This window comes from Penicillium riverlandense (genome assembly GCF_028828495.1).
Source record: "Penicillium riverlandense strain IBT 135883 chromosome Unknown utg000001l_segment0_segment0, whole genome shotgun sequence".
Lineage (NCBI taxonomy): Eukaryota > Fungi > Ascomycota > Eurotiomycetes > Eurotiales > Aspergillaceae > Penicillium > Penicillium riverlandense.
Genome location: NW_026643194.1, coordinates 4,452,931 through 4,477,078, shown reverse-complemented (window position 1 = coordinate 4,477,078; position 24,148 = coordinate 4,452,931). Strand labels below are relative to the sequence as shown.

Genomic DNA, 24,148 nt, shown 5'->3' with positions numbered 1-24,148 from the left:
TACCCTGGTGCAATGATTAAATTGTGACGCACGAGGTAAAGTCTGCCTGCAGGGGCATCGGAGATCGATTGTGTTGCATTTGTCTCACCATTGCTTGCGGGCCCGGTTCGCATCCTGAATTTAAGGCAACCCTTCGATAATGAAGGTCTTTGCTTTTGCGTAGTAGGTGAGTAGTACCTCGCAGTTGCGATCGACAGAGGATTCGTATCCTTGCTTCCACGAGCAAGGGAGATTCCTGGATTGCGGAGAAAAGTCTCTTGGGTCCAAAGGTACGATACTTAATTCGCTTCACGCAGACAAAAAAGACAACACAGACCATACACTCTGTAATCACCACTGTCTCCAACCATTTAAAAGTTCCACATGAGTAATTTATTTCACGTACAGTAGTGCACCAGACTATCTCTGATGACGCCGACCGAGCGTTGTTGAGGTGGGGGTGATCCCGTCACTAGCTTGCATGTTCACCCGGGTGTCAAGTAGGGAGGGGGCTTCGCGTTGTTCTAGAGCACGCGAGAAGCCACCGAGAAAAATTTGGCCCTGCATTTCTGTTTCCCGTTCCCCACAACAGGATTAGTTGGCGGGACGTCATGACTAGTTGAATCTGTCTCGTAGTCCATGCCCTTTCCAGGGAATGTGATTGGCGTTGGACTTGCTCTAAGGCAGGTGAACGCATCTACAATGCCACTAGTTACGTGCTATATTTCGGGAATATGCTAGACCCTTTCTGGAAGTCTGCCCCTCCCCTCAATAGGGCCGAGCGGGCTAGTTTATCACCTGGGAGAAGGTGAGGGCGTGACCGGCGGAGAGAGCAGCTGCCAGTTGACCATGGTTATCGCGGTAATGAAAATTCTATGATAGGAGATGATATTGAAGCGGCAACGTCGGGGAAATAAGTTGACCCTGGTGATTTCTGATTCCCAGAATGGCCGTTGACTAGGCTAGTAAGTAGTTGGACTGACTAGTAAGTTTATGAGATAGATCTGCCAGAAAGAAAAGGTAGAGAAAGAAGGAGAGATTTTAAAAGGTATATACGTGATAGAAATGGATGGTAATGAAGGGATATCAACAAGAAAAGTACCATAGTAAATATTGGTGGTGAAGGATATAGATCAGAAATGACGGTCGCGATCGACGTCATCTCTATCGCGACGCCAAAACAACACCCTTTCAACGCGCAACGCCAATCCAGCTATAGTCCAGAAGATACAGAAACCACTCGGAAGTATTCAAAGGCTTTGAGCAACCAGCATATCCCAGTCTCAATCCATGATCCCCCGACTTCGTCTAGCAGCGCAGCATTTCAGCTTCCGACCAGCGACGCGACTAGACCGAGCGGTGATGTCAACCTTCACAGTTCCCGGGGCTCAGATCCCAATCAAGAGCACGCCCGATCTCTCGCAAGAGGACCTTCTGTCGTTTCCCGCGTTCAAAATATGGATCGAGACGCTGCAGCGCTCATTAGCTCGACAGCACCACCCAACACACGAGTTCCACCATGATCCATTTGTCCTCCGGCAGATCGATATCCAGTCAATTGACCGGTTTGGCGGCGGCCGGTTAGGATTCGTGAAACTCAAGGCGGACGTGTCGAATAGTCACGGCGAGTCTCTGCCGGGAAGTGTGTTTCTGCGAGGGGGGAGTGTGGGCATGCTAGTATGTCTCTCTTTTCATCAATTTATCTCTGTCGGTGTATGTATGGGACTCACACAACCTTCCAGCTCATCCTCCAACCAGATGATATCCCCACCTCGCAAGAGGCCGGCAAGCGCGTCATTCTGACAATCCAACCTCGCATCCCCGCAGGCTCACTCGCATTCCCTGAGATCCCAGCAGGGATGCTAGACGACAGCGGGACATTTGCGGGCGGCGCAGCGAAAGAAATCCAAGAAGAGACGGGGCTATCTGTCACGCAGAGCGAACTCATCGATATGACCTCTCTAGCGCTGCAGGGCGTCCCAGAGCCTGATAATGGCGAGACGCTCCAGCGAGCTGTGTATCCTTCCCCCGGAGGTAGCGACGAGTTTATTCCTTTGTTTCTGTGCCAGAAGCGGATGCCGCGCGCGGAGATTGAGGGGTTGCAGGGGAAGTTGACGGGGCTGAGACAGCATGGCGAGAAGATCACGCTGAAGGTTGTGTCCTTGGAGGATCTGTGGAAGGCGGGTTTGAGAGATGGGAAGACCCTGGCGGCTTGGGCGCTTTACATGGGATTGAAGCAGGATGGGAAGATTTAGACGCAAGAAGATAGGGGAATGTATGTAGTATCATCATGTTTACTTGATATTTCTTATTGAAATCCACAGAATTCTTTTCTGCTTGCTAGTCATAGCGGATATCGCACCTGTCCGATCAAAATTTCACATCTTCAACTTCTTCGCCAGCTCTATTCCCTCCGCCAGCGTACCCACCCGCGCGTCAATAGCATAGCCCTCCTTCTCCAGCCTCTTCAACTCCTCGAACAAAGTAGCCAACGGAACGCTGAAACACTCAATAAACTCATTATCCTCGAGCTCGGGCTTCGGATCCTGGTTCTCGGCCAGAGACATATCCACCCGGACATGGACCATATTCAAGTTCGTGGTACAGAAACCGGGATCTAACAATGCAAGAAAAAGAAATCGCTCAGAGTCAGCAAGCATGATGTAGTTACCCACGGGGGACGTAGACCTAACGCACCATTGTACATAATCGGACTAACCTGCTCCGCCTCACCAACATAACCCGTCTCCTCTTTCAGCTCGCGCACGGCACATTCCTCAGGCGTCTCGCCCGCGTCGATCAGACCAGCGGGGACTTCGATGACGATCTTGTCGATGGGGGGCCGGTATTGTTTCTGCAGGAGGAGCTCGGCGCCAGTGGGTTTGTTGAGGATTGTGACAATTCCGACGCCATCAATGGCACAGTCCGCCGGGCGGGTCTGGTGAGACGAGGCGAGTTAGTTAGTCTCAGTCATGGGAGCTGATTAGAGAACTCCATCATGAGATTGGTTGCTTCGGGGGCTGTGCTGTGGGCAGAGAGATGGGTCTTGTCCTTTCGGGCAGCCAATTGAGACTCCAAACTTTATATGATGATGATGGATTATTGCTGGGCCAACACGAGAATTGTAGAAGCCCCGCTTGTAAGCTTATGCTCTCTCTCGGGCGAGTTGGCCCAACGGCATTCGTTGTCAGCGGCTAGCTGTGTATCAGGTAGACAGCTTTGGGCACTTGGGCAGCTATAGTTGGAAAGTAGTATTACCCCGAAAAGACAAGATCAATCAATCCTGCACGGGTCTAAATGGGGCAGGGCATATCACATCACAGATCTGCAAAACACCGAAAGAGGGTAGGAAAAAAAAACCCGCAAAAGCGAATAGTTCGAAAGAAAAGTGAGGCAGAAATAGATGAACCCGGATTTCTTCTTACCTGGCGTTCGGCTGACTCCCAAGTTCGCTCTACGCCTAAAGGATCACAGTAGGTGGTCTTGACGAGCCGAGCCCATTTTGCTTCACTGTTTTCCTGATTTTGGGATCTATGTCAGTGACGGAACAACTTGTGTTGTGACACATATACTACTTTGGATAGTGAAGACAGGAGGGGAAGTGTGCATCATAACAGGCGGACATACCAACGGTCCCCGCGCCAGGATCTTGGACTTGGCCTCGCTGGGGTGTGCCATATTAATCAAGGAATGTAGTTACTCAAGGAGAACCGTGTATGTTGCAATCAGAGTAGTAGGTAGTCAAACAACTAGTCAAGAAAGAGGTCCGAGGCGGAGGAAAGAGAGGGGGCCAGAATGACGGGGGCTAGCCCTTATCTTATCGCTCAAGATCTATACTTTACAGACCGACACGGATTGAGAAATCTCAGTTTATTGTACTATCTCTGCAAGCCAGCCTCGTTAAAGGGCCTGTCTATACGGAAAAGCCAAAGATACTACATAGTAATGCATACAGCTCCATGCCGAACGAAAAGAAAAAGAGCCGCAGCAGACAGAGTCCGGGGCGAGAGGACAAGAAATCCCCCAATTCGCGAGAACTGGAAGAGATCCCTTCCACAGAAAGTAAGATAGAATTCGTACGCGCAAAGGAATCCGAAACAACCATTCGCTCGCTGTCATGACATCATGTGTGTGTAAAGAAATTCAAGAGGAAAGGGGGAACACTTAGAGGGACGTTTGCCGGCTGGGACTGGCCGGGGAATTCTCGATATCGGCCATGCACTTCTCAAACTGGGACCAGTGGGTCATGATGGTCTTGACTCCCAGGTCAGTCAGACGGCTGGCCATCTCCTTTTGCATGTCTTCGCCCTTGTAGCTGCCCACATACCCGATGACGGGAATGCCGGCGCGGATAGCCGACAAGGCGCCGGACTTGCTGTCCTCGACGGCGACGGTCTCGCCGGGAGTCTTCTTGACATACTCAAGGGCGTGCAGGTAGATGGCCGGGTCGGGCTTGGAAGTCGGCTTGGGGAGCGAGCTAGCCGCGCTGAAGACTTTGTCCTCTTCAAAGTACTGGTCCTGGTGGACCTTCTTGATAGATGCGCGCACGCGACGCAGCGCAGACGACGACACCACGGCGAGACCGTATGTCTTGTCGGCGAAGAGTTTCTCGAGGACCTCGGTAGCGCCGACGCAGGGTTGGGCCCGGGCCTCCAGCTTGGCGATGACCTGGTCCTCTTCCTTGGTGACGTAGAACTCCAGCTCGTCCTTGCCCATCTCAAAGTGGTATTTGGCCTGCAGCGAGACCATCATGCCGCGGAAGTTCTGGCCGACAAAGTCCTTGATCAGCTGCTCGCCCGTGTAGCGATCGGGAATGTTGTGCTTCTCGAGGATCTCATTGGCCAGGTCGGCGCAGGCTTCGAAGGCCAGCTCCTCCGACAACACGAGGGTGTTGTCGCAGTCGAAGAAGATTTCCGTGATCTGCAGGGTTGGGTTAGTTGGTGGGGTCAATGAGTGACAGCATTGCCGAACGCACCTTAGGCATGGTGTTGGTGGTTGTGTACGAGAATTGGAAGGGCAGGGGGAGCGTGAAGGAGGGGAGGGTAGCAATTGAGGAACAGGAAGGGTAGAAGGGATGACTGAGTGAGTGCGTGCCTGCCTTAAGTAGATTACTGGGTCCGAGTAAGGGAGGGTCCGAGTAAGGGAGCGGGCAGGCCCGGTTCTTGCGCGACTGGCATTATGGCGGCTGAGATCATCGACTGACGTCGGGGCCGAGAGGTACTGTTACACCGGCTGGCATACAAATGCCCACCCAAAGAGAAGTACCCGGTACTTCAGCCACCGGCAGACCAATCAAGGGTGGCCCGTGCAGACACGGTGTAGTCAGCTGCGCTTTCCTTGTTTGGGTTAGAGTTCCACCAAACGGGGAAGGTGCCCCCCTTCACTCCCCATAGAAAGTCGCAGAAGGAACAGGTAGGTGGTATAGGTAGTCCCATTTAATTGACGATGTGTGGATGGTCCTAGTCCAAAGAAACAATCACTTCATGGCCAGTCATCAGACTTGCAAGAACCCATCTTCGATATCAGCTGACCATCTACGGTTCTACTACAGCATCGCCAATGTGGAAAGATGGCCAGAATGTCAACGGCTGGGCAAACTTGTCCGGCACGGGCTCAGGTCCCGTGTTCTTGTCGCTGCAATATCACTCACCCGGAGATTATTGTATCGTGGTATCCAACCACGCTCTAGTACCGCTCCATTCGTCCGCCCCTGGCTCCGTTAGTGTAGACTACTAGGTAAACGCAAGCCACCCCGACAATCCTAGTGACAAAGGAGTATAGACCGGAAACGGTGGCAGAGCCACCTATCTCATCCCGGCTTTAGCATAACTATAGTTACTTAGTTTTAAAATTTTGAATCCTAAATCTCTAGTCTGTGACCCAGCTCCACCCATGCAGCCCAGAGACAAGACCGTTGTCTTCTTTCTACCAGTGAGTGTGAGTCGGATGCAACCCTAACTTTTTCGCATCTAGTCTGCCTTGTGTATCCTTAATGTCTAATCCCATGTTGCACACCGTAGGCACTGATTTTCTCCCGCCCCCCACCAGGTTATCTTTGATTGGCCGCTCCGGCAAGCCCGCAGCATCATTTTCGCGAACAACACTTACTCTTGTTCTCGTACATTCGACAGGCGGAGGATTACGCTCCGGAACCAGACCGAAGAAACACCCCTCTCTCTCTCACCGGAATCCCATTCGCAAACAAAGCCAGGGGTTAGGTAGGGAGGGAGTCAGCCCAATAATATCCGTGGCCGGGACGTCTCGTGCGCCGATAGCACATACTTGGCGCTTTCAGAACATGTCGGACTCATTCCCGACACTAGAGGCGCTACATTTTCCCTCTGCCCAGCAATCCATCTCGCAGACACTCTCCTCACTACGCCGCTCGGCGCTATCCGTCTCCAACCGGCTACAGTCCATCGAGACGGACGCGGCGTTCGTGCAGGAAGTAGCGGACCACTACGCTTTGCCGCTGGTTGCCAACGAGCGCTGCGGCAGCTGGTATATTCCGCCGGCGGCCAAGTCCGGGAGTGCTTATTTCAAGAGCACAGATGGCCACGCCGGTCAGTGGGATTTTAGCTTCCGGAGACTAAATCTGCAGTTGTTGCCCTTGGTTAGGGAGCATGGGGGGTTCGTCAGCTCCGTCCATAATAGCTAAGGCTTAAAAGAAACAAGAAAATAAGTTGGAAGCTGACGAGCAATTGCATATTTCTTTCGTCGCTGCAGCTGTGTAATCGTTGATTCTACCCGTCGAGGCAAACGTATGTGCTGTGTCTAAAGTGGGCCACTGTCGGTGCATTGAATTTAATGAATCAAGGAAGCTGACAATCAATTGTGTGCCAGTCATGCCCGATGCCCTGTCGAAAACAATCCCCATTTGGTGCGCCGTGCTGAATCGAGCCATGTTCCCGTCCCAACCAGCGTATCACCCCGTGCAATTGCCGCCGAATTACCTTGGAGTTTCCGAGGAGTCGCAGATCGAGAGTCGGATTGATGGATTTGTAGATTCTCTCACGGTTTGTTTTGTTACTTCATTTTTGATTTTCAATTGTCATCGTTCCCAGCTGATAATCAATACAGGACCTCAAACTCGACCTCAACCACCTCCGCCAACAGCTCGGCAAACCGATCCGGATTGCCTGGGCGAATCGAGCATATTTCTACCCGACAGATCTCCAAACAGGCAATGCCTATCACCTTCTAGTCCTCTGCTCCGCCTCCAAGCGCGTGCATGGCGCAGAGATGTCCGAGGGCGGTTATATCCAAGGTGCCGGCGATGACAGCGAGGGATGGGCGCATGGATTGACACCGCCCGTCTTCTGGGGAAATCAGGCGATCCTGAAACGAACCGCGGAGGAGGATCTGCCTGATCTGATTGCGGAGCTGGTGGCCGAGCATCAACGACAAAATGCTGCTACCGATGCGACGCTCATTGTCCCAACCTGCAACCTCTACATCGGCGCGAATGATATTGATACTGATACCGAAGGGGTTCGTCGGTACGATCTCGTGATTGATTGTAATGGCATCCCCGTAGCCGTCGAGGGGAATCCCAAACGTCTGAATCTGGGCTGCGCGTCCGCGAAGCTGGGGAGTCGCGATCTGCGCAAGTCCCTGGACAAAGTCCGTGACTTTGTCAGCGCGCAGCTGGGGCCTGATCCGGCACGCTCGTTGCTGGTGACCTGTGATACGGGCAAGGATCTGGCGGCGGGTGCGCTGCTAGCCATCCTCTGTCTGTTCTATGATGATGATGGTACATTGAATCCTTCATTTCCTGCGGGAAATAACCACATTATAACGCTAGAACGAACAGCTGATATATAAACAAAGGGAATTTCGATGCGTCTCCCAAGACACGCAGTATAGGCAAACAGTTCATCCGACAACGTCTGGCATGGATCGTGTCATCGAAGCATGACGTGAATCCGTCTCGGTCGACGCTGCAATCGGTGAACGCCTTTCTGATGCAGCCGCCAGATTATTGAAGGTGGACTGGTGTCTTTTTCCCCACTAGAGTCAATCCGTCCTCCTGGGTTGATCCCGTTGCGGTGCTCACTCGTTGACCACCGCCTCCACAATGGCTCCCGCGCTGCCCTGGTCGAGCGAATCCAAGACCACCATGTCCTCCTCGCTGATATTGAAACCGAAGACATCTGCGTTCGAGACGATGCGGTCTGGGTGGTCCGTCTTCGGCAGTGGCACCCAGCCCTTCTGCAGCGCGTAGCGGATCAGCACCTGCTGTGTTGTGCGGCTGTATTTCTTCGACACCTCCACCAGCGTCGGGTCGTTGGCTTTATAGTTGCGCACGATGGGTGAGTAAGCCTCGACGACGATCCCGTGCTGCTTGCAGTATTGATCAATGGTTCGTTGCTGGCACCATGGGTGGAGCTGCGCGATAGGCATCGTAGTTAGTTTTCATTCCATAGAGAAAAGAGAAGAAGAAGAAGAAGAACCAACCTCAATCTGATTCACATGTGGCGGCCAGACCTTGGCATACGACCGCATCTCCTCAATATGTTGCACCCCGAAATTGCTGACCCCAATACTCTTCGTCTTCCCTTCCTCCAACAACTTCTCCAATGCCTGCCACAGCTGCTTGCGGCCCGCAGACCCAGATTTGGAGCTATGAATCAGAAACAGATCGACGTATCCGCCGGGGCCTCCGATCTTCTCCACGCTCGCCAGCAGTTTATCGTAGGTCGCCTCGGGCGAGCCCGCTGGACTGAGGATCTTGGTGGTGACAAAGACCTCGCTGCGTGCGATATCGTGGGTGCGCAGAGCTTCGCCGACTTCATCCTCGTTGCCGTAGAACTGCGCCGTGTCGATGTGTCGGTAGCCTGCGTCCAGCGCCGTGTGGCACGAGGCGATACATTGGTGGATCGGCGACTTGTAGACGCCGAATCCCAGGCGCGGGATGCGCACGCTGGAATTGGGGAGGGCGAGGCGGTCGGTGATTCTGTAGGAGGACATTGTGGTGGGCGGGTTGGACAGAAGAAGAAGAGCAAGAGTCGCAGTCACGCCAGAATAAATGCTCTTTTTGACCCCTCGCCCCGCTCCGGGCGGATGATATCATCTGCTTATTAATCGGGGGGAGAGAGAGAAAGAGAGAGTGGTGGAATGAATGATTTATTAAGCAGTGTGCTATTCCATGCGATCAAGGGTCTAGAATTAAAAAGAAGTACATGGTATCGAGTGAGGCATATGTCGTGGTGGTGACTGATCACCCTGTCTGGAGCCGATCATCGAGGACGGACGCTGGGAGGTGCGCCATGGTTCAGGAGAGTAAACATAGTTCGATCATACATCTGATGGAAATCTCATCATATTGGGCTAGTAGAGCAGTGCGAACTCTCCTGACCGACAACTGGAAGTATACGGAGCGATCCGCGTATCCTTAGTCTGGTTGCCCAGGTGACTTGGGGTTTTGCTCCCCGCCCCTGGCCTTAATCCTTCCCATCCTTTATCCGATAATCAATCAGTCGGTCAAAGAAATCCTTCTTCCTCTGACACTCCACCTCTTGCCTTCGGACTACTCTGCTGGTCATTGACTCGCCCACTCTGAATGCCGCCCTGATTCAGCCACCATGTTGACGGTCGAGAAGTCATGGGTCAATGTACAGGAAAAGACCTTCACTAAATGGTCCGTAGCATCCCCTCCCTCCCTTCCCCTTCCTCCCAACCCCTCTATGGACTGACGAATTCTACCAGGCTGAACAACAAGCTGAAGGCACGCGACATAGCCATCGAGAATCTGATCACTGATCTCTCCGATGGAGTGAGTGTCCCCACCCCCGGCCGGCAATAAACACCATCCTAACATACCTACCACCCCTCACAAGGTCATACTCATTCACCTGCTCGAGATCCTGGGCGGGGAGTCGCTGGGCCGATATGCCTCCAAGCCGAAACTGCGCGTGCAGAAATTCGAAAATGTCAACAAGAGCCTCGACTTCATCAAGTCGCGCAAGATCCAAATGACCAACATCGGCGCCGAGGATATAGTCGACGGCAATCGGAAGATCGTGCTGGGTCTGATCTGGACGCTGATTCTCCGGTTTACTATCAGCGACATCAACGCCGAGGGCCTGACCGCCAAGGAAGGGTTGCTGCTCTGGTGCCAGAGGAAGACTGCATGCTACGAAGATGTCGAGGTGCGGGACTTCTCTTCCAGCTGGAATGACGGATTGGCATTCTGTGCCCTGCTTGATATCCACCGTCCAGACCTGATCGACTATGATACCCTGGACAAAAAGGACCACCGCGGAAACATGCAGCTGGCGTTTGATATTGCGGCCAACGAGATCGGTATCCCGGACCTGCTGGATGTGGACGATGTATGCGACGTGCCTCGGCCCGATGAACGCTCACTCATGACATATATTGCCTACTGGTTCCATGCCTTTTCGCAGCTGGAGAAAGTGGAAAATGCCGGGCGGCGGGTGGAGAAGTTTGTCAACAATATGCACGGAGCGTGGGAGATGGAAAACTCGTACGAGCGCCGGGTGAAGGAGTTGCTGCGGGTGATTCGTGCCCAGCGCGAGGGGTGGAAGAATGCTTCATTTGAAGGGACCTACAAGGATGTCAAGGAGCAGGCCAACCAGTTCGCGCTGTACAAGCGGAACGAGAAACGTCAGTGGGTTGCCGAAAAGTCAGACCTGGCCGCTTTGCTGGGCAATATCAAGACCAAGCTGGGGACCTATCGGCTGCGTCCCTACGAACCACCGCGCGAGCTGAGTCTGGAGATCTGCGACCAGGAGTGGGAGCGTCTGACCCACGACGAGCATAAACGCAGCCAGTTGATCAACGAGACCATCCGCGATATCAAGAACAATCTGCGTCGAACCTTTGCTGATAAAGCCAACGACTTTGCCCTCACACTGAAGACCTTGTCGCTAGCCATTTCCGGGCTGGATGGCGATGTCGAGGACCAGCTAAACCATGTCAAGAAATTGAATGATAACTTGCCACCTCTCGACGCGTTCCTCGACTCAATCGCAGACCTGGATGAGCAATGCACAGAGGCGAATATCGAGGAGAACGATTTCACCACCTACACGCTGGACGAGCTGTCTTACGAGCTGAGTCTCGTCAAATCCAGCATCTCTAAGAAGCTTGCATTCCTAGAGAACCAAACGGTTGCTCGAAACATGACCAATCTGACTCCCATTCAACTGGAGGAGTTCGAATCGGTCTTCCGCCACTTTGACCGGGATGCTTCAAACACCTTACAAGAACTGGAGTTCTCTGCGGCGCTGGCTAGTCTGGGTTTGGTTTATGATGAAGATGAGATGCACGAAGTGTACCTGGAGGTCTGTGGGTCGAGTCGGCTGGCACAGAATGCAGGAGTCAGCTTCGAACAGTTCATTCGGTTTATGGTCAGCGTGACCGAGGACCAAAACACGGCGGAGCAAGTCTTCCAGAGTTTCAAGGAAGTGGCTGATGGCAAGGTATGGCCCTCTACCCTCTTTTATATGTGGAATACTGACATGACATGATTCAGCCCTACGTGACTGAGCTTGACCTGCGTCACTCGCTCATCCCCGACGAGGTGATTGAGCACCTGGTCAAGACCATGCCTCAGCATGAAGGCCCTGATCTCCTTGAGGATCGGGATTTAGCCAAGTTTGACTACATCAGTTTTATGGAAAAGATGATAGAGGAGAACAAGAGGAACGGAAATTAGTGAGGCTGCCGTTAGTTTGATTTTGCACAGCGTTGGCGGTCCATTTTGGGATGGGGTTTCATTGCCTTGTTGCGGGTGTTTCAAGGATCGTACTGGGAGGAGTTAACTTTTGTATGAGTCGGTGCATTGAGTGAATTGATACCTGATGTTCTGTTTCCAATGGTTGATTGTGTTCATACTTCGCCTCTGTTTGTAGGGCATATCATCACGTGATGGTCAGATACCGATCCCCGGTTTGCCTGGCCTTTGCCTCTGCGACTCCTTCCACCAACATCCCCATTCTCTGCGGCCAGAACAGACATTAACCAGAACATTTTCGTGTCGCATTTCATTTTCACTTTGTCAATCCCTTCTCCCACAGCCTCCAAGATGGATCGCAGCTTGGATGAGATCATTGCCGAAGATCCAGTAAGGCCCAGCCAGCCCCATCCTCGCAATGCTGCTCGCAGCTCAGGCGATTGTCATGAAACAGATGTACTAACTGATCTATAGCAGAAACAGAATCGCCCCTCCAGTGGTGCTCGGCGCGGCCAGGGCCGTCGGCGTGACCGTGGCGATGGCATCAGAAAGGTATGATTGCGTCTCCTCGGGTTTCGATCCCAACACTTGCTTTGAACCATAGGTGGCTAATATTTGTCCTCTCTAGGTCCGCCCTCCTCTTCCTCCTTCGAATCTTCCTCTTGCGCCGTGACACCACTTCGTTCTTCGCCTGCTCTCTGGATCCTCTGAGGCTTGCGAACGACCATGGCCGCGGCTAAGAATTGCACAAAACGCAACATTGAATACACCTCAACTATCTGACTTGGAGCTAACCGCTCACTTGGATCGCAACAGCCTTATTCTCAAGACCGCGTCGATCTGAATCTGTAATTATACCTTTCCTGGACCCAAACCACTTGGCTACTAGATTGGATGGGCACTGACGCGTTGCGATGAATCTCTAGCGACTGGGTACATGACAAGTATGACGATGATGGTATGCGAGGTTATTAGACGGTTCTTTGCATCCCTTCCTGACAGCTCTCCCAGCTCGCCCGTCCCGTGGTGGTCGCCGTGGCCGTGAACGTCACTCTGCATCGCCTGATCGGTATGAAGCTCGCAATGACAGCATGCATATATATGGTCTGCGATGCTAATTACATCCCAGTGGATCTACTCTTACGAAAGTTCGCGTGGAAAACCTTCACTACGACATCACCGAGAGCGATCTCGAGGTACGCGCCAGATTCTGCATGTTATAAAATAAACCGCCGCTTAACAAGAAAACAGGACTTGTTCTCCCAAATCGGACCCGTATCCAACCTGTCTCTTTCCTACGACCGCGCCGGCCGCTCTCAAGGCATTGCCTATGTGACATACGACCGCCTGAAAGACGCACACACCTCCGTCCGCGAGTTCGACGGAGCCAATGCAAAGGGCCAGCCGATCCGTCTGACGCTTGTGCCCGGCCGTCGCAATGCCGATCGCCCAAAGTCCAGCCTCTTCGACCGCGTCGAGCGCCCAAGAGATTCACGCAGCCTGAGCCCTGGATCCGACACCGAAGATCGCCGTCGTCGCCGTGGCGGAGGCCGCTCCGGCCGCAGCGACGTCTCCAAGCCTGCTCCCGATAACATTGACCGCTACGTCCCCGGGGGCCGCCGCTCTCCTGCCCGCCGCGCAGGCGGTGCTCGGCGCGGGGGTCGCGACAACCGGTCTCGGAACGATGAGGGCCGGCGCACGGCAAATGGTCGTCCTCGCAAGACGCAGGAGGAACTCGACCAGGAGATGGAGGACTACTGGGGTGGTGCTAAGGAGGGCGCCGGTGAGGCTGATAAGCAGCCTGGTCAGGAACAGGCCGCTCCGGCTGCGGCCCCTGCTGCTGCCCCTGCGGTTGCGGACGACGACATCGATATGATCGAGTAAGAATACGAGCAAAGAAAAACGGCTTGACTGGAGCTTGGTGGCGCATAGGAATGTGCCCGTTTTTGATATTGGGAGGTTTTTACCGTTGAGAGTCCCAGTCATCTGTTTAACGATGTCCAATCTCATTTCATTCTGTTTCGCTCTTCGACGGAATCGCTTGAACTGTTGGGGATCTTTTGTAATTTTATCTACCTCATGAAATTGCCATTGGGATCTTTTGCATCTGATTTCTCCCTTTCTATTTCGTGCTTGAATGTATATCATGGCGAGTTGAGGTGTTTATTTCTGGGTTCTCATTTTCTCAGGATAGGACAATATTGCTAGATGCCGCTAAAAGAGGTACCCACGGGGTATGAAATACCCACGTTTCCATACAGATGCATTCGCAAGAACCGCCGCCTGTTGTACGGAATAGGTAGAGAGCAATTAGAAGAGGCAGTCTTGCAGAAAGTATCCCCGCTGTGCACAGTTGAGACTGGATATCACATCGGGACGACTATCGCCACAGGCCGTACGGCTCCCGGCAGGCCTTCCACAGTTTGATGGTGCCGTCTTCGCTGCCTGTGCCATAGATCTTGCCATCGGGGGAGAAGCTGACAGACCAAATGGGGCCATGATGGCCCTTTTGAACCTCTGCGGATTATTAGAACGAAGCAATGATAACAACGGAAGGGCAAAGTAAAAGACATACCAAGCTCCTCATCTGTGTTTAAGTCATAAACCCGAGCCCAGGTATCGCTCGCACTGCCAGTAACCAAGCGGCCGCTCTCGCTATTAACAGCAGCGCTGGCAACCTCATACCCGAAATCGACCTTCTTTAGCAACCGGCCCGGCTGCACGCCATCAAACAGGTAAACACTCTTCCCCGCAGCGACAGTCAAGATCCCCGGGTCATTAGGTCTCGCCGCCAGATTGTTCAGTTCGCAGCTTCCAATCTGGCCTTCAACGGCATACTCTAGCACCGGGTGGCGCGAGCGCAGGTCCCACCAGCGCACCTTGCGGTCCTCCGCTGCTGTTGTTACGATGTTGTAGTCCTGGTTCCAGATGATGGACCTGATCGTGCCGCCGTGCACGCCAGGCCCGATCTCAAAGCTTGCTAGGTCCTCGCCGGTGCCCGAGGATGAAGATGTAGTAGGTGCTGCTGATGGTGGTGGCGATGAACCGTTACTGTTGCTGCCGCCGCTTCCTGCTACTGTGCTGCTGCGCGTGAGGTCGAAGATCCGTAGCTTCTTTTCGGCGCCGCCTGTGGCTAGCACCTGTGGGTTGGCTTGGATGGGGAAGGCTACAGACCGCACAATGTGTGCGTGCTGTAGCGTGTGCAGGCATTCGCCTGTAAAAGTGTCCCAGACTTTTCTGTGGGAGTTGTCAGTCTTAGATATGGGGATGTTTGGCATGGGGAAAAACCTACGCGGAGAAATCGGCTGCCGCGGTGGCGGCGATGGTGGCATCGGATGAGAGACGCGCCTGCCAGACTGCGCCCTTGTGGCCGAGAAAAGTTCCGATCCTGGAATGGCTACGTTAGCTGCTATTGAAAGCTTGAGAACATAGTGGACACGCACCAGTCGCCTGTGATGCCATCCCGGAGCATGGGATTGTTGTCTAGAAAGCGTGTCAGCCCCACGTTTCATTTAGAATGGTAATCAGCTTTACCTTTGCACGCTGAGATTAAGTAGTACTGATCATCCTCGACGGTGGAGGAGAAGCTGAGATGCGTCACAGGACGCGAGTGTCCATGACAGGTCAGCGGGACGACCTTGGGGATATCTAGTTGAGCGGATTAGCCACAAACATGTTTCCCTGGTGGGGGATCAGTCCAGCGTACCGGAAGACATGGTGGGATCAGGATGATGGGATCTGGGATTACTCCATGAGACAGCAAAATTCAGGCGTGATCAATCGTCGCAAAAGTACATAGGAGATTCGTCAGGGTCGTCAAGTCATCAAGTCAAAGGGGACCAAAGGATCGACGAGGCTCGAAAAATCCCCAGGCAAGGAGGGGAAGTGACTCTGATGCACACACACACACACACACACACAGTCAGTCGCAAAGCCGAGTCTCTATCATGGTGCCGCGGCTTATGTCATCGAGTGCGGAGCACGTGAGACGGCGACTATAACTATAAGCTCACTCACTAGATACTCGGTTTCATCGCCAGATGCCTGCCCAAGGACATGTGGATAGGTATCCGGTTACCTGTGGTGGACCATAAATGATCGATATTGTATAGGAGAAGAAGAAGCAAAGAAACAACGTTAGATACTTAGATTGTCTGTTTGGATTGGTTTCTATATCCGATTGTGTACTAGCTACAAACAAAGCCAAATAATGGGTATCTCATTATAGACTCCCTAATCGAGCATCGTCATAACATTCTTATGTCCTCACCATAGAAGTTACAGTATGTAGCCCTGTAAGTTCTCGAACCGTTGTAGATCGAATCCTGACCGCCCACGTGAGATGATACGCTTTGGCGGGGAACCAGACGCCGAGAACAAACGACAACAACATCACCAAGAAGAGCATCAGAGCTCAGATTCATTCTTTGCAATTCCTTGCTACTAATCCTTGTCCCTCACTCTCTCTCTCTCTCTTTCTCTGCCCGACAGTTGTATGTATGCCTGACTTCAAGCTCTCCGCAACTCTTGAGGGCCACGGCGATGATGTAAGTCGCTACAGATCACCAACGCTTTCCCTTGACTGATTGATCCTCTATCCTAGGTTCGCGCCGTGGCCTTCCCCAATGCCAATGCCGTCTTTTCAGCCTCTCGAGATGCGACCGTCCGGCTCTGGAAGCTGGTGTCAACCCCTCCCCCCACCTATGATTACACCATCACCGCTCACGGCTCCGCGTTCATCAACAGTCTAGCATATCTTCCACCGACCCCAGAGTTCCCCGAAGGGCTTGTTCTTGCTGGTGGCCAGGATACAATCATTGAGGCTCGGCAGCCGAGTAAAGCGGCAGATGACAATGCGGATGCGATGTTGCTGGGCCACGCCCACAACGTCTGTGCGCTCGATGTATCCACGGACGGTGGCTGGATTGTCAGTGGTAGCTGGGACTCCACCGCGAGGCTCTGGAAGGTGGGGAAATGGGAGTGCGACGTTGTACTGGATGGTCACGGCGGCAGTGTATGGGCCGTGTTGGCTTACGACAAGGATACCGTCATAACCGGTTTGCTCCCTTGATCTTCTATGTGTCTGGCCTGACATACTAATGTCACTGCAGGTTGCGCGGACCAAAACATTAGGATATTCAGCACTTCGGGCACTCTGCGTAAGACTATCAAGAACTCCAACGACGTTGTCCGAGCTTTATGCCGACTCCCTGCATCGAATCCCACGGGGGCTCAGTTTGCCTCGGCCAGTAACGACGGGGTCATTCGCCTCTTCACTTTGAATGGAGAACTCGTTGCCTCTTTGCATGGCCATGAGAGCTTCATCTACTCGCTCGCCTCGCTCCCTTCGGGAGAGCTGGTCAGCTCGGGAGAGGATCGGACTGTGAGAGTGTGGCAAGGGACGCAATGCGTGCAAACCATCACCCACCCGGCCATCTCAGTGTGGAGTGTTGCGGTCTGCAATGAGACCGGTGATATTGTCACAGGTGCCAGTGACCGCATCGCTCGAGTCTTCAGCAGAAACCCCGAACGTCATGCGGTCGCGGAGGTCATGCAGCAGTTTGAGCAAACCGTAAAAGAATCGGCTATTCCGGAGCAGCAGGTTGGGAAAGTCAACAAAGAGCAACTACCCGGCCCAGATTTTCTCAAGCAAAAGTCGGGGACGAAGGAGGGCCAGGTCCAAATGATCCGAGAAGCGGATGGAAGTGTGACGGCGCACACATGGTCGTCCGCCACACAAGAATGGATTGCCGTCGGTACGGTAGTGGATTCGGTTGGGAGCAGTGGACGCAAAACGGAATACCTCGGACAGGACTACGATTTTGTCTTTGATGTGGACATCGAGGATGGAAAGCCACCACTAAAGCTCCCCTACAACCTCTCTCAGAACCCATACGAGGCGGCCACCAAATTCATTCAGGATAATGAGCTTCCCATGGGCTACCTCGATCAGGTTGCAAACTTCATCACGCAAAATACCCAGGGCGCGAGCATTGGACAGTCATCTGAGCCCGTAGCGGCAGATCCTTGGGGGTCGGATCGACGCTATCGTCCTGGAGAAGCAGAGACTGCCGCACCACCTGTTCCGGAGTCCCGTCCTAAAGTTCTGCCTCAAAGGACATATCTGTCAATTCGGACGGCTAACCTCAAAGTTATCGCCAAGAAGCTCCAAGAGCTAAACGAGAAGCTCGTCTCCGAAGGATCCAAGGACATTGCCTTGGATCCCACGGAGATGGAAGTGGTTGTTGCTCTTTGTGGCCAGGTGGAATCTTCCCAGCGCCTGAAAGACTCGGCGGCAGTGGAGACTGGAGTACCTTTGGTTTTCAAGATCGCAACGTCGTGGCCTGCTGCGAACCGACTGCCCGGACTGGATCTGCTGCGTCTATTAGCAGCCGCAACGCCATTCACTGCAACCTTTGAATACCGGGGCCAGGACCTTGTAACGGGCCTTTTGTCAAGCGGGGTGCTCGACTCGCCTCTGAATATCAACAACGCGATGCTCACCATCCGCACATTCGCGAACCTATTCGAAGTCACTGCAGGCCGTAACCTCGCCATGACTCGGTTCGACCAGATCCTGACTGCTGTGAAATCCGCCCTGGTCGAGAGCGCGAGCGCTCCCAACCGCAACCTCACCATCGCCGTCACGACACTGTACATCAACTTTGCCGTCTATCTCACCTCGGAAGGCAGGGACCTTACATCTGAATCTGCCGAGCGTGGCCTCGTCCTTCTGGAGGAATTGACCAAGATTGTTGCTGCGGAGAAGGATTCCGAGGCCATATACCGCGGGCTTGTCGCGATAGGCACCCTGATCCAGGCCCTGGGCACTGAAGTCCAGAGCGCCGCCAAGGAAGTGTACGAAGTCAGCTCGATCCTCACGAAAGTGTCGACGTCTGGTTCGGGCAAGGAGCCACGCATCAAGGGCATCGTGGACGAGATACGCGGTGCGTTGTAAGTCAGAACAAGAAATGGGTTCGCGCATAGACAAGATACACAGCACACCATGATAAATGCAAGCAAGTCAGCCATTTGGCAAATCCTTTGGTTTTTATTTCTCTCCGTAATACTCGCAACGATTACAGTCTCCCCTCCGCATCAACCCCAATCTCCAACACCTGCTCAATCCCGGGATATTGCGGACAATCCAGCCCATATTTGTCCGCGATAGACTTCGTCAAGAACCTCCCCCCAATAAAATGCCGTCCACGGTAGTACTTAACACACGGCTTCGGCGCGGTCAAACTAATCAGCGCCTGCGGCACGAACTTAGCCCCCGGTCCCTCCTTCGGCGGTCCGCTCTGTATATCCCACGAGCTGGGCGCGTCAACGCTCAACACAGGGACGGACGAGGCCTCGATCTGCGAGACGATCTCCCCGAAGGGAGCACGGAGGGGCCCGCCGAAGGAGAAGCCGAAGATGGCGTCGACGAGGAAGGTCGTGGAGCTGAGCGCGCTGGCGAAGTCGGTGGTGAACGGAACGGAGAGATTGTGCAGTTGTGTTTTCAGGCGCTGGTACAGCTCGTTTTTGCCTTCTTTGGGATAGTACACACTTGGTGTGTAGCCGTACTGCGCTAGGTGGCGTGCTGCTACGAGGCCGTCTCCGCCTGGATGGGTAGTATTAGACTTGATAAGGGAGAAATCGTAAATCTCATACCGTTGTTGCCTGGTCCACACACGACGAGGATGTTCTTGCCCTTGCTCGGCGGATGGACTTTCCATACTGTCGTTGCGATATGACTGCAATCAGCTATTGATATGGCTTGAGTTGTGTCTACCCAAGGACTCACCGGCTTGCGACACAGACAGGCCCGCAAGCTCCATCAACTGGTCCAAGGACCAGCCGCCCATATCCATAAGATCCTTGTCCAGGGAAGCGGCATCTTTAGCTGAAATGGCCTGGCCAATGTTACTTTCCGGTGTATCTAGTGCGTTGCAACATGCCTACCTTCAATGACATGGTTGCTGTCTTGGCGTAGTGACGAACGGCAGGAATAGATAACCGTGGAGTCAATACCGAGCGGAACATGCAGATAGTTGAAACAGCTCGAGTGAGGTTGTATACAATTGCATCATATCCGAGCCCCGAACCGCGCTAACCCGCATTCAGCATTATCGGATCAACCATTCTCCGCCGAACTTTCCTTTCCAACTCGGCGAGTTTGCGGCGTCGCGAATACCATCACCACCTCCATCCCACTGCCTTCTCTTCAGCCTCAGCACGGGGCATTCGCCAACATGGTCCTCCGGATTCGGCTGTCTCGCTTCGGCAGCAAACACAACCCATTCTACAACATCGTGGTTGCGCAAGCACGGTACGCTTTTTTTGATTACCCTGGCTATCATCATCATCATCATCATCATCAACGGCCCGGCTGCTGCTGCGCCAATGATCTAGATCCTTCAATTCCTTTTCCCGCCTCAAAATCATATGAATTGCAAACTGACGTGCCTCCGCCTTAGATCCGCCCGTGGCGCGAAACCCCTCGAAGTCATCGGCACCTACAACCCCGTGCCGAAACAGCCGACGAACCTGTACAATGAGAATGCCAACGCACGCGCATTCAAGGAAGTTGCGCTTGACCGGTCACGCACAAAGTATTGGCTAGGTGTAGGCGCGCAGCCCAGCGATCCTGTGTGGAAACTCCTGAGCATGGTAAGTGAAGTGTTGGCTGGATCAACGATGCCGGCGTGATGAGAGCTGGCCCTTTGGGTGTTGTCCTTTGATCATGATGGAGTTCTTGTCCTGCATCGTTTTGGGAATCTTGGCTGACTCGGGTGGTTTCCTATCTAGGCTGGTTTGGTTGAGCCGAAGCCGATTACCCATAACAAGGCTTGATTGTCTTGTCTGTCTGTCTGAGTGGAGTGGAGGGCAGCGCATGGATGTTTGAGGACGGGTGGATCGTCGGTCGGGAATATCGCAGCTTCTACTGGGGTTCTACTGCGGCTCTACTGCATGCTGATCGCTGCCGAGGCTCTGTCTCTGCGTTATGATTCTCTATTGGCATTTCTGGCGTTTACTATGACTTTCGGCAGGCCCTGTATATTAGATGCTGAACTATACATGTTTTTTCTTTCTTTTTTTCTTTTGGTGCTTTCTGCCTTCTGCCTATAGTAGTTACGGTATCGTACCTGAGGCATATCCGTACCTCGCATGTGCCTAGTCAGGCACTACACTAGTAATAATCAGTGACACGCCTATGACTGGTCGGGGCCAGGCCTAAGCCCGTTTGGGCGGGAACCCAGTGTGTCCCCCGAACAAAGGCGCTTGTGGGCACGGCCCAACCATACCAACCCCAGAGCCCGCCGAATGCCTCGATCAAGTCCAGGCCATGACGCCGCCCACCCAGTCCACAGGTCTATTGGCCCGCACTGGAGGATCGCCGGTGTAGAGTTTGCGCTTCCATGGGTCGGGCTGAGTGACTCCTGTCTCTCTCTCCTTAAAGAGAGATGAAGCTACTAGGAACTATGCTGTATCTCGATCGTGACTGACGGATGAACTGCTGCACGTCCGTTTTATCGCCCCCGTCTCCGTGGCTCTGGGTATAGGCGCCATTGACGTCGTTCTTTTGGCAGACTCGAGGAATGCACGTTGTGTACATATTGGTACATTCTTGCATAGGGTCTGCCACAGCGGCTGCCATGTACGGGGGACCCTTAGTAGCGGATGGTTGGGGCACGCCCAGTGCTCTGAAAACGGCACCCTCGTGTGTATTCGTGACCGGTATTATACGGTCATATTGCCCCCTAGGTACCTCCGCCCCGGCCGAGTCTAGTATGCTCGGCACAAGTATCGCCCCCTAATACTGTACCACGCTATACCAGTCTATGGCTCGCGCGTCGCAGAACAAGCGTACCGTGGGTTGTTGCGACCGTTCCGGCCTGCTTTTCTTCCCCCCTTCTGCCTCCCTCACCCTCTCATCTCTCTCTCTTCCCACTCCTTCGCATCGACTCCTCCCCCCATCCGCGTCCTTTTCTCTGCCATCTCTCCATCCCCGGCATCCCCGGCATCCTCTGCTCGACGCGACTCTTCATCTCTCTTCTCCATAAAACCACTCCCCGTCCCCCCCCCCAATAATCACCCACTCAGTCGCATTCGCCTCCCGCGCAGACTGCATCCGTCCATCTACCAAATCCTCAGCGCGCGAAAAAAATCCAGTTTTTAGACGTGTCGCATCTGATGAGCGATCGTCTCACGCCTGTACCATCCGACTGAACCGTTCATTTTCACCCGTCGCGTTTTCGCATCACGTCTGACTCGAGATCTCTGTTCGCGATCACCACGCTCCGGTGCGACTCCCATCGCTGACTCTTTGGGAGGATTGTAGAGCCATCGTTCTTTGCACAGTCACGCACCCTAGGTCTTGTGAAAGACACCACTTTGTGAGGGATGAGCGGCAGCTCCAACCAATCCACTCGCACGAGTCCAGGCTCTTTTGGAACTACGCAGCGCACTGAATCCGTGTCATCGGGCTCGTCGCCACCGCACCAGTCACTCTCTGAGGCGCCTTTGACGGCTCAGCATGCGATGTCGACCGACGTGTATAGCCCGAATGCGTCGCAAGCGCCCACATCGCTAAGCAACTCCTTTTCCTACCCGTTCTCTCCTCTCGGTCCGTCGGCCTCGTTGGACAACAGTATGCGCCTGAACGACGCCGACCGCAGCCTCAACGGCCTGGTTCGCGCCAATAGCGGAGGCGCGATCCTGATGCGCAAGCTGCCGCGCAACACAAGCCGCGAAGCACTGCGCAGCATGCTTCTATTCGCAAAGGATTTCGTCGATGCCGACTTTGTGTCGCTGGACCTGCCAGAGGATAATGGATTTTTGAGCGCGATCGCGCGCTTCAACACTTTGCCCGCCGCCGAAGAAGCAAGGGCTCTTCTTGATGGGAAGCCAAACTCGAAGAACGACGCGACCATGATCGTGGAGATGTATCCAGGCCCCGTGGGGTCGAACACGCGTCGCAACACGATCGATCACACAGCCAATCGCGGGCTTCTGGGTAGCGTTCCGTCCACTGGCCCTGTGTCGCGTCAGTCGTCCCGATTCAACGGTACCTTCCAGAGCCTCGAGCGCCTCTCAGCCGCCAATCCGTCTTCCCAGGCGATCGGCGAAGGCTTGCCCCCGGCCTCAGAGTCCGGATCGCGCCTCCACAGTCTTTTCTCTCCGCAGTCTCCGATCGGGAACGGCGTTGGTGATCTGCCCCGCGTCACAGGAAAGTCCATGATCGATGAAGATCCGGACGAGGAAACCGGAGAGCTGCTCAAGGATCCAGTTGGTTACGCAGAGAATGGTCACTCTGCGTCGGCTGCCGCCCCGCGCCGCTCCACAAACCCTCAGATTCCGGCTGGTCGTTTTGCCAACATGTCCCTGTCGACCAATATGTCTTCGCCACCTCTCCCCGGCTATGCCCCAGGTGGTCACTCCTCGCGCATGGGAAGCGGTTCTTCCGGCTATCCGCCGTCGGCCAACCAAGCCCCTGTCGGTGGTGGTCATGGCTATCCATACGGTGCCCAGCACACTCCGCGCCACAGCCTCCCCGCTGCAAACCCGAACGATCTGAATCCGCCCTGCAACACACTCTATGTGGGGAACTTGCCACCCGATACGTCGGAGGAGGAGCTCAAGGCGCTCTTCTCAAAGCAGCGTGGCTACAAGCGACTCTGCTTCCGCAACAAGCAGAATGGCCCCATGTGTTTTGTGGAATTCGATGAGGTGGCCATGGCAAGCAAGGCACTCAACGAACTGTACGGCTACAAGTTGTCCAATAGCGTCAAGACTGGTATTCGCCTGAGCTTCTCGAAGAACCCGCTGGGTGTGCGCTCGGGTCAACCCGGCAGCATGAGCGCTGCCAATCCTCTGTCTGCGCCGGGCGCCGTTCCTGGCGGTAGCAGTCTGGGAGGCATGCACAACCACATGTTCTCCGCTGTGAACGGCCCGCCCCCTGGCCTCGCTGCTCCTCCCGGCCTCAACGTGCCGATGCAAGTGCGCAACGGCGGAGGAGCCATGCATCCACCTGGCAATCCCCACGCAGGCATGGTGGGCAACGGCTCGTTCAACCCTAACTCGGGCTTAGGAATCCGGACCAACGGGGTGAACTCGATGATGATGTCGCCGCCGCCTCCTCCTGGAGGCGGAGCCGGCAACAACGCGGGGCCGAATATGAATGGCTACAATTCCTTCTACCCCGACTACATGATGGGTCGCTAAACCCCTTGTCTTCCAGAAGCATTATATCATCGATAATGTCCGGCATGTTTTGACGAACTGGGGTATCAGGCGCATTGGGGACTTTCCTTTTCTATTCACGAGCTAGATCAGCATTCGGCGGCTGCATACCTCTCGGGAGTATTGTTTTTCTTCTTTTGATCTTATGGATGTGTTTGTTTTTTGGCTCTTTGTCTTTTTGCATGGGAACCCGGGCGCTCTTTTCACGGTTTGCCTTCTATTCGCTTGGGAGGATTTGCA

The 24,148-nt window shown here is 53.9% G+C and overlaps 12 protein-coding genes across 12 annotated transcripts; 7 read left to right on the top strand and 5 right to left on the bottom strand.

Moving 5' to 3' along the window:
* Positions 1–1,269: 1,269 nt before the first annotated feature.
* N7474_001805 (putative NUDIX family hydrolase) lies at positions 1,270–2,234 on the top strand (the record flags this gene model as incomplete). Its single annotated transcript, XM_057193220.1, has 2 exons — positions 1,270–1,656; positions 1,722–2,234. 2 exons carry the CDS (start codon positions 1,270–1,272, stop codon positions 2,232–2,234), a joined length of 900 nt encoding a protein of 299 aa, XP_057058173.1.
* Positions 2,235–2,357: 123 nt separating this feature from the next.
* On the bottom strand, positions 2,358–3,657 carry N7474_001804 (MutT/nudix family protein; the record flags this gene model as incomplete). The annotated part of the gene is made up of 4 exons (XM_057193219.1): positions 2,358–2,596; positions 2,677–2,917; positions 3,405–3,497; positions 3,607–3,657. The coding sequence occupies 4 exons, from the start codon at positions 3,655–3,657 to the stop codon at positions 2,358–2,360; spliced, it is 624 nt and encodes a 207-aa protein (XP_057058172.1).
* A 486-nt stretch (positions 3,658–4,143) lies between these two features.
* N7474_001803 (HAD family hydrolase) lies at positions 4,144–4,963 on the bottom strand (the record flags this gene model as incomplete). The annotated part of the gene is made up of 2 exons (XM_057193218.1): positions 4,144–4,899; positions 4,955–4,963. The coding sequence occupies 2 exons, from the start codon at positions 4,961–4,963 to the stop codon at positions 4,144–4,146; spliced, it is 765 nt and encodes a 254-aa protein (XP_057058171.1).
* Positions 4,964–6,277: 1,314 nt separating this feature from the next.
* N7474_001802 (initiator tRNA phosphoribosyl transferase family protein) lies at positions 6,278–7,964 on the top strand (the record flags this gene model as incomplete). Its single annotated transcript, XM_057193217.1, has 4 exons — positions 6,278–6,542; positions 6,823–6,995; positions 7,060–7,732; positions 7,810–7,964. 4 exons carry the CDS (start codon positions 6,278–6,280, stop codon positions 7,962–7,964), a joined length of 1,266 nt encoding a protein of 421 aa, XP_057058170.1.
* A 67-nt stretch (positions 7,965–8,031) lies between these two features.
* N7474_001801 (aldo/keto reductase family protein) lies at positions 8,032–8,949 on the bottom strand (the record flags this gene model as incomplete). The annotated part of the gene is made up of 2 exons (XM_057193216.1): positions 8,032–8,367; positions 8,437–8,949. 2 exons carry the CDS (start codon positions 8,947–8,949, stop codon positions 8,032–8,034), a joined length of 849 nt encoding a protein of 282 aa, XP_057058169.1.
* A 614-nt stretch (positions 8,950–9,563) lies between these two features.
* On the top strand, positions 9,564–11,662 carry N7474_001800 (alpha-actinin, sarcomeric (f-actin cross linking protein); the record flags this gene model as incomplete). Its single annotated transcript, XM_057193215.1, has 4 exons — positions 9,564–9,619; positions 9,688–9,754; positions 9,819–11,426; positions 11,480–11,662. 4 exons carry the CDS (start codon positions 9,564–9,566, stop codon positions 11,660–11,662), a joined length of 1,914 nt encoding a protein of 637 aa, XP_057058168.1.
* A 369-nt stretch (positions 11,663–12,031) lies between these two features.
* On the top strand, positions 12,032–13,564 carry N7474_001799 (putative RNA binding protein; the record flags this gene model as incomplete). Its single annotated transcript, XM_057193214.1, has 7 exons — positions 12,032–12,070; positions 12,155–12,232; positions 12,309–12,349; positions 12,607–12,638; positions 12,692–12,749; positions 12,810–12,876; positions 12,932–13,564. The coding sequence occupies 7 exons, from the start codon at positions 12,032–12,034 to the stop codon at positions 13,562–13,564; spliced, it is 948 nt and encodes a 315-aa protein (XP_057058167.1).
* A 496-nt stretch (positions 13,565–14,060) lies between these two features.
* N7474_001798 (WD40 repeat domain-containing protein) lies at positions 14,061–15,396 on the bottom strand (the record flags this gene model as incomplete). The annotated part of the gene is made up of 6 exons (XM_057193213.1): positions 14,061–14,197; positions 14,256–14,917; positions 14,973–15,068; positions 15,124–15,163; positions 15,215–15,328; positions 15,387–15,396. The coding sequence occupies 6 exons, from the start codon at positions 15,394–15,396 to the stop codon at positions 14,061–14,063; spliced, it is 1,059 nt and encodes a 352-aa protein (XP_057058166.1).
* A 783-nt stretch (positions 15,397–16,179) lies between these two features.
* On the top strand, positions 16,180–18,638 carry N7474_001797 (WD repeat PLAP family protein; the record flags this gene model as incomplete). Its single annotated transcript, XM_057193212.1, has 3 exons — positions 16,180–16,227; positions 16,284–16,737; positions 16,792–18,638. 3 exons carry the CDS (start codon positions 16,180–16,182, stop codon positions 18,636–18,638), a joined length of 2,349 nt encoding a protein of 782 aa, XP_057058165.1.
* A 121-nt stretch (positions 18,639–18,759) lies between these two features.
* Positions 18,760–19,639, bottom strand: N7474_001796 (NADHX epimerase; the record flags this gene model as incomplete). The annotated part of the gene is made up of 4 exons (XM_057193211.1): positions 18,760–19,286; positions 19,337–19,402; positions 19,470–19,578; positions 19,628–19,639. The coding sequence occupies 4 exons, from the start codon at positions 19,637–19,639 to the stop codon at positions 18,760–18,762; spliced, it is 714 nt and encodes a 237-aa protein (XP_057058164.1).
* Positions 19,640–19,917: 278 nt separating this feature from the next.
* Positions 19,918–20,518, top strand: N7474_001795 (mitochondrial 37S ribosomal protein bS16m; the record flags this gene model as incomplete). Its single annotated transcript, XM_057193210.1, has 3 exons — positions 19,918–19,994; positions 20,143–20,335; positions 20,474–20,518. 3 exons carry the CDS (start codon positions 19,918–19,920, stop codon positions 20,516–20,518), a joined length of 315 nt encoding a protein of 104 aa, XP_057058163.1.
* A 1,551-nt stretch (positions 20,519–22,069) lies between these two features.
* On the top strand, positions 22,070–23,890 carry N7474_001794 (uncharacterized protein; the record flags this gene model as incomplete). The annotated part of the gene is made up of 1 exon (XM_057193209.1): positions 22,070–23,890. One exon carries the CDS (start codon positions 22,070–22,072, stop codon positions 23,888–23,890), a length of 1,821 nt encoding a protein of 606 aa, XP_057058162.1.
* Between the last annotated feature and the right edge of the window lie 258 nt (positions 23,891–24,148).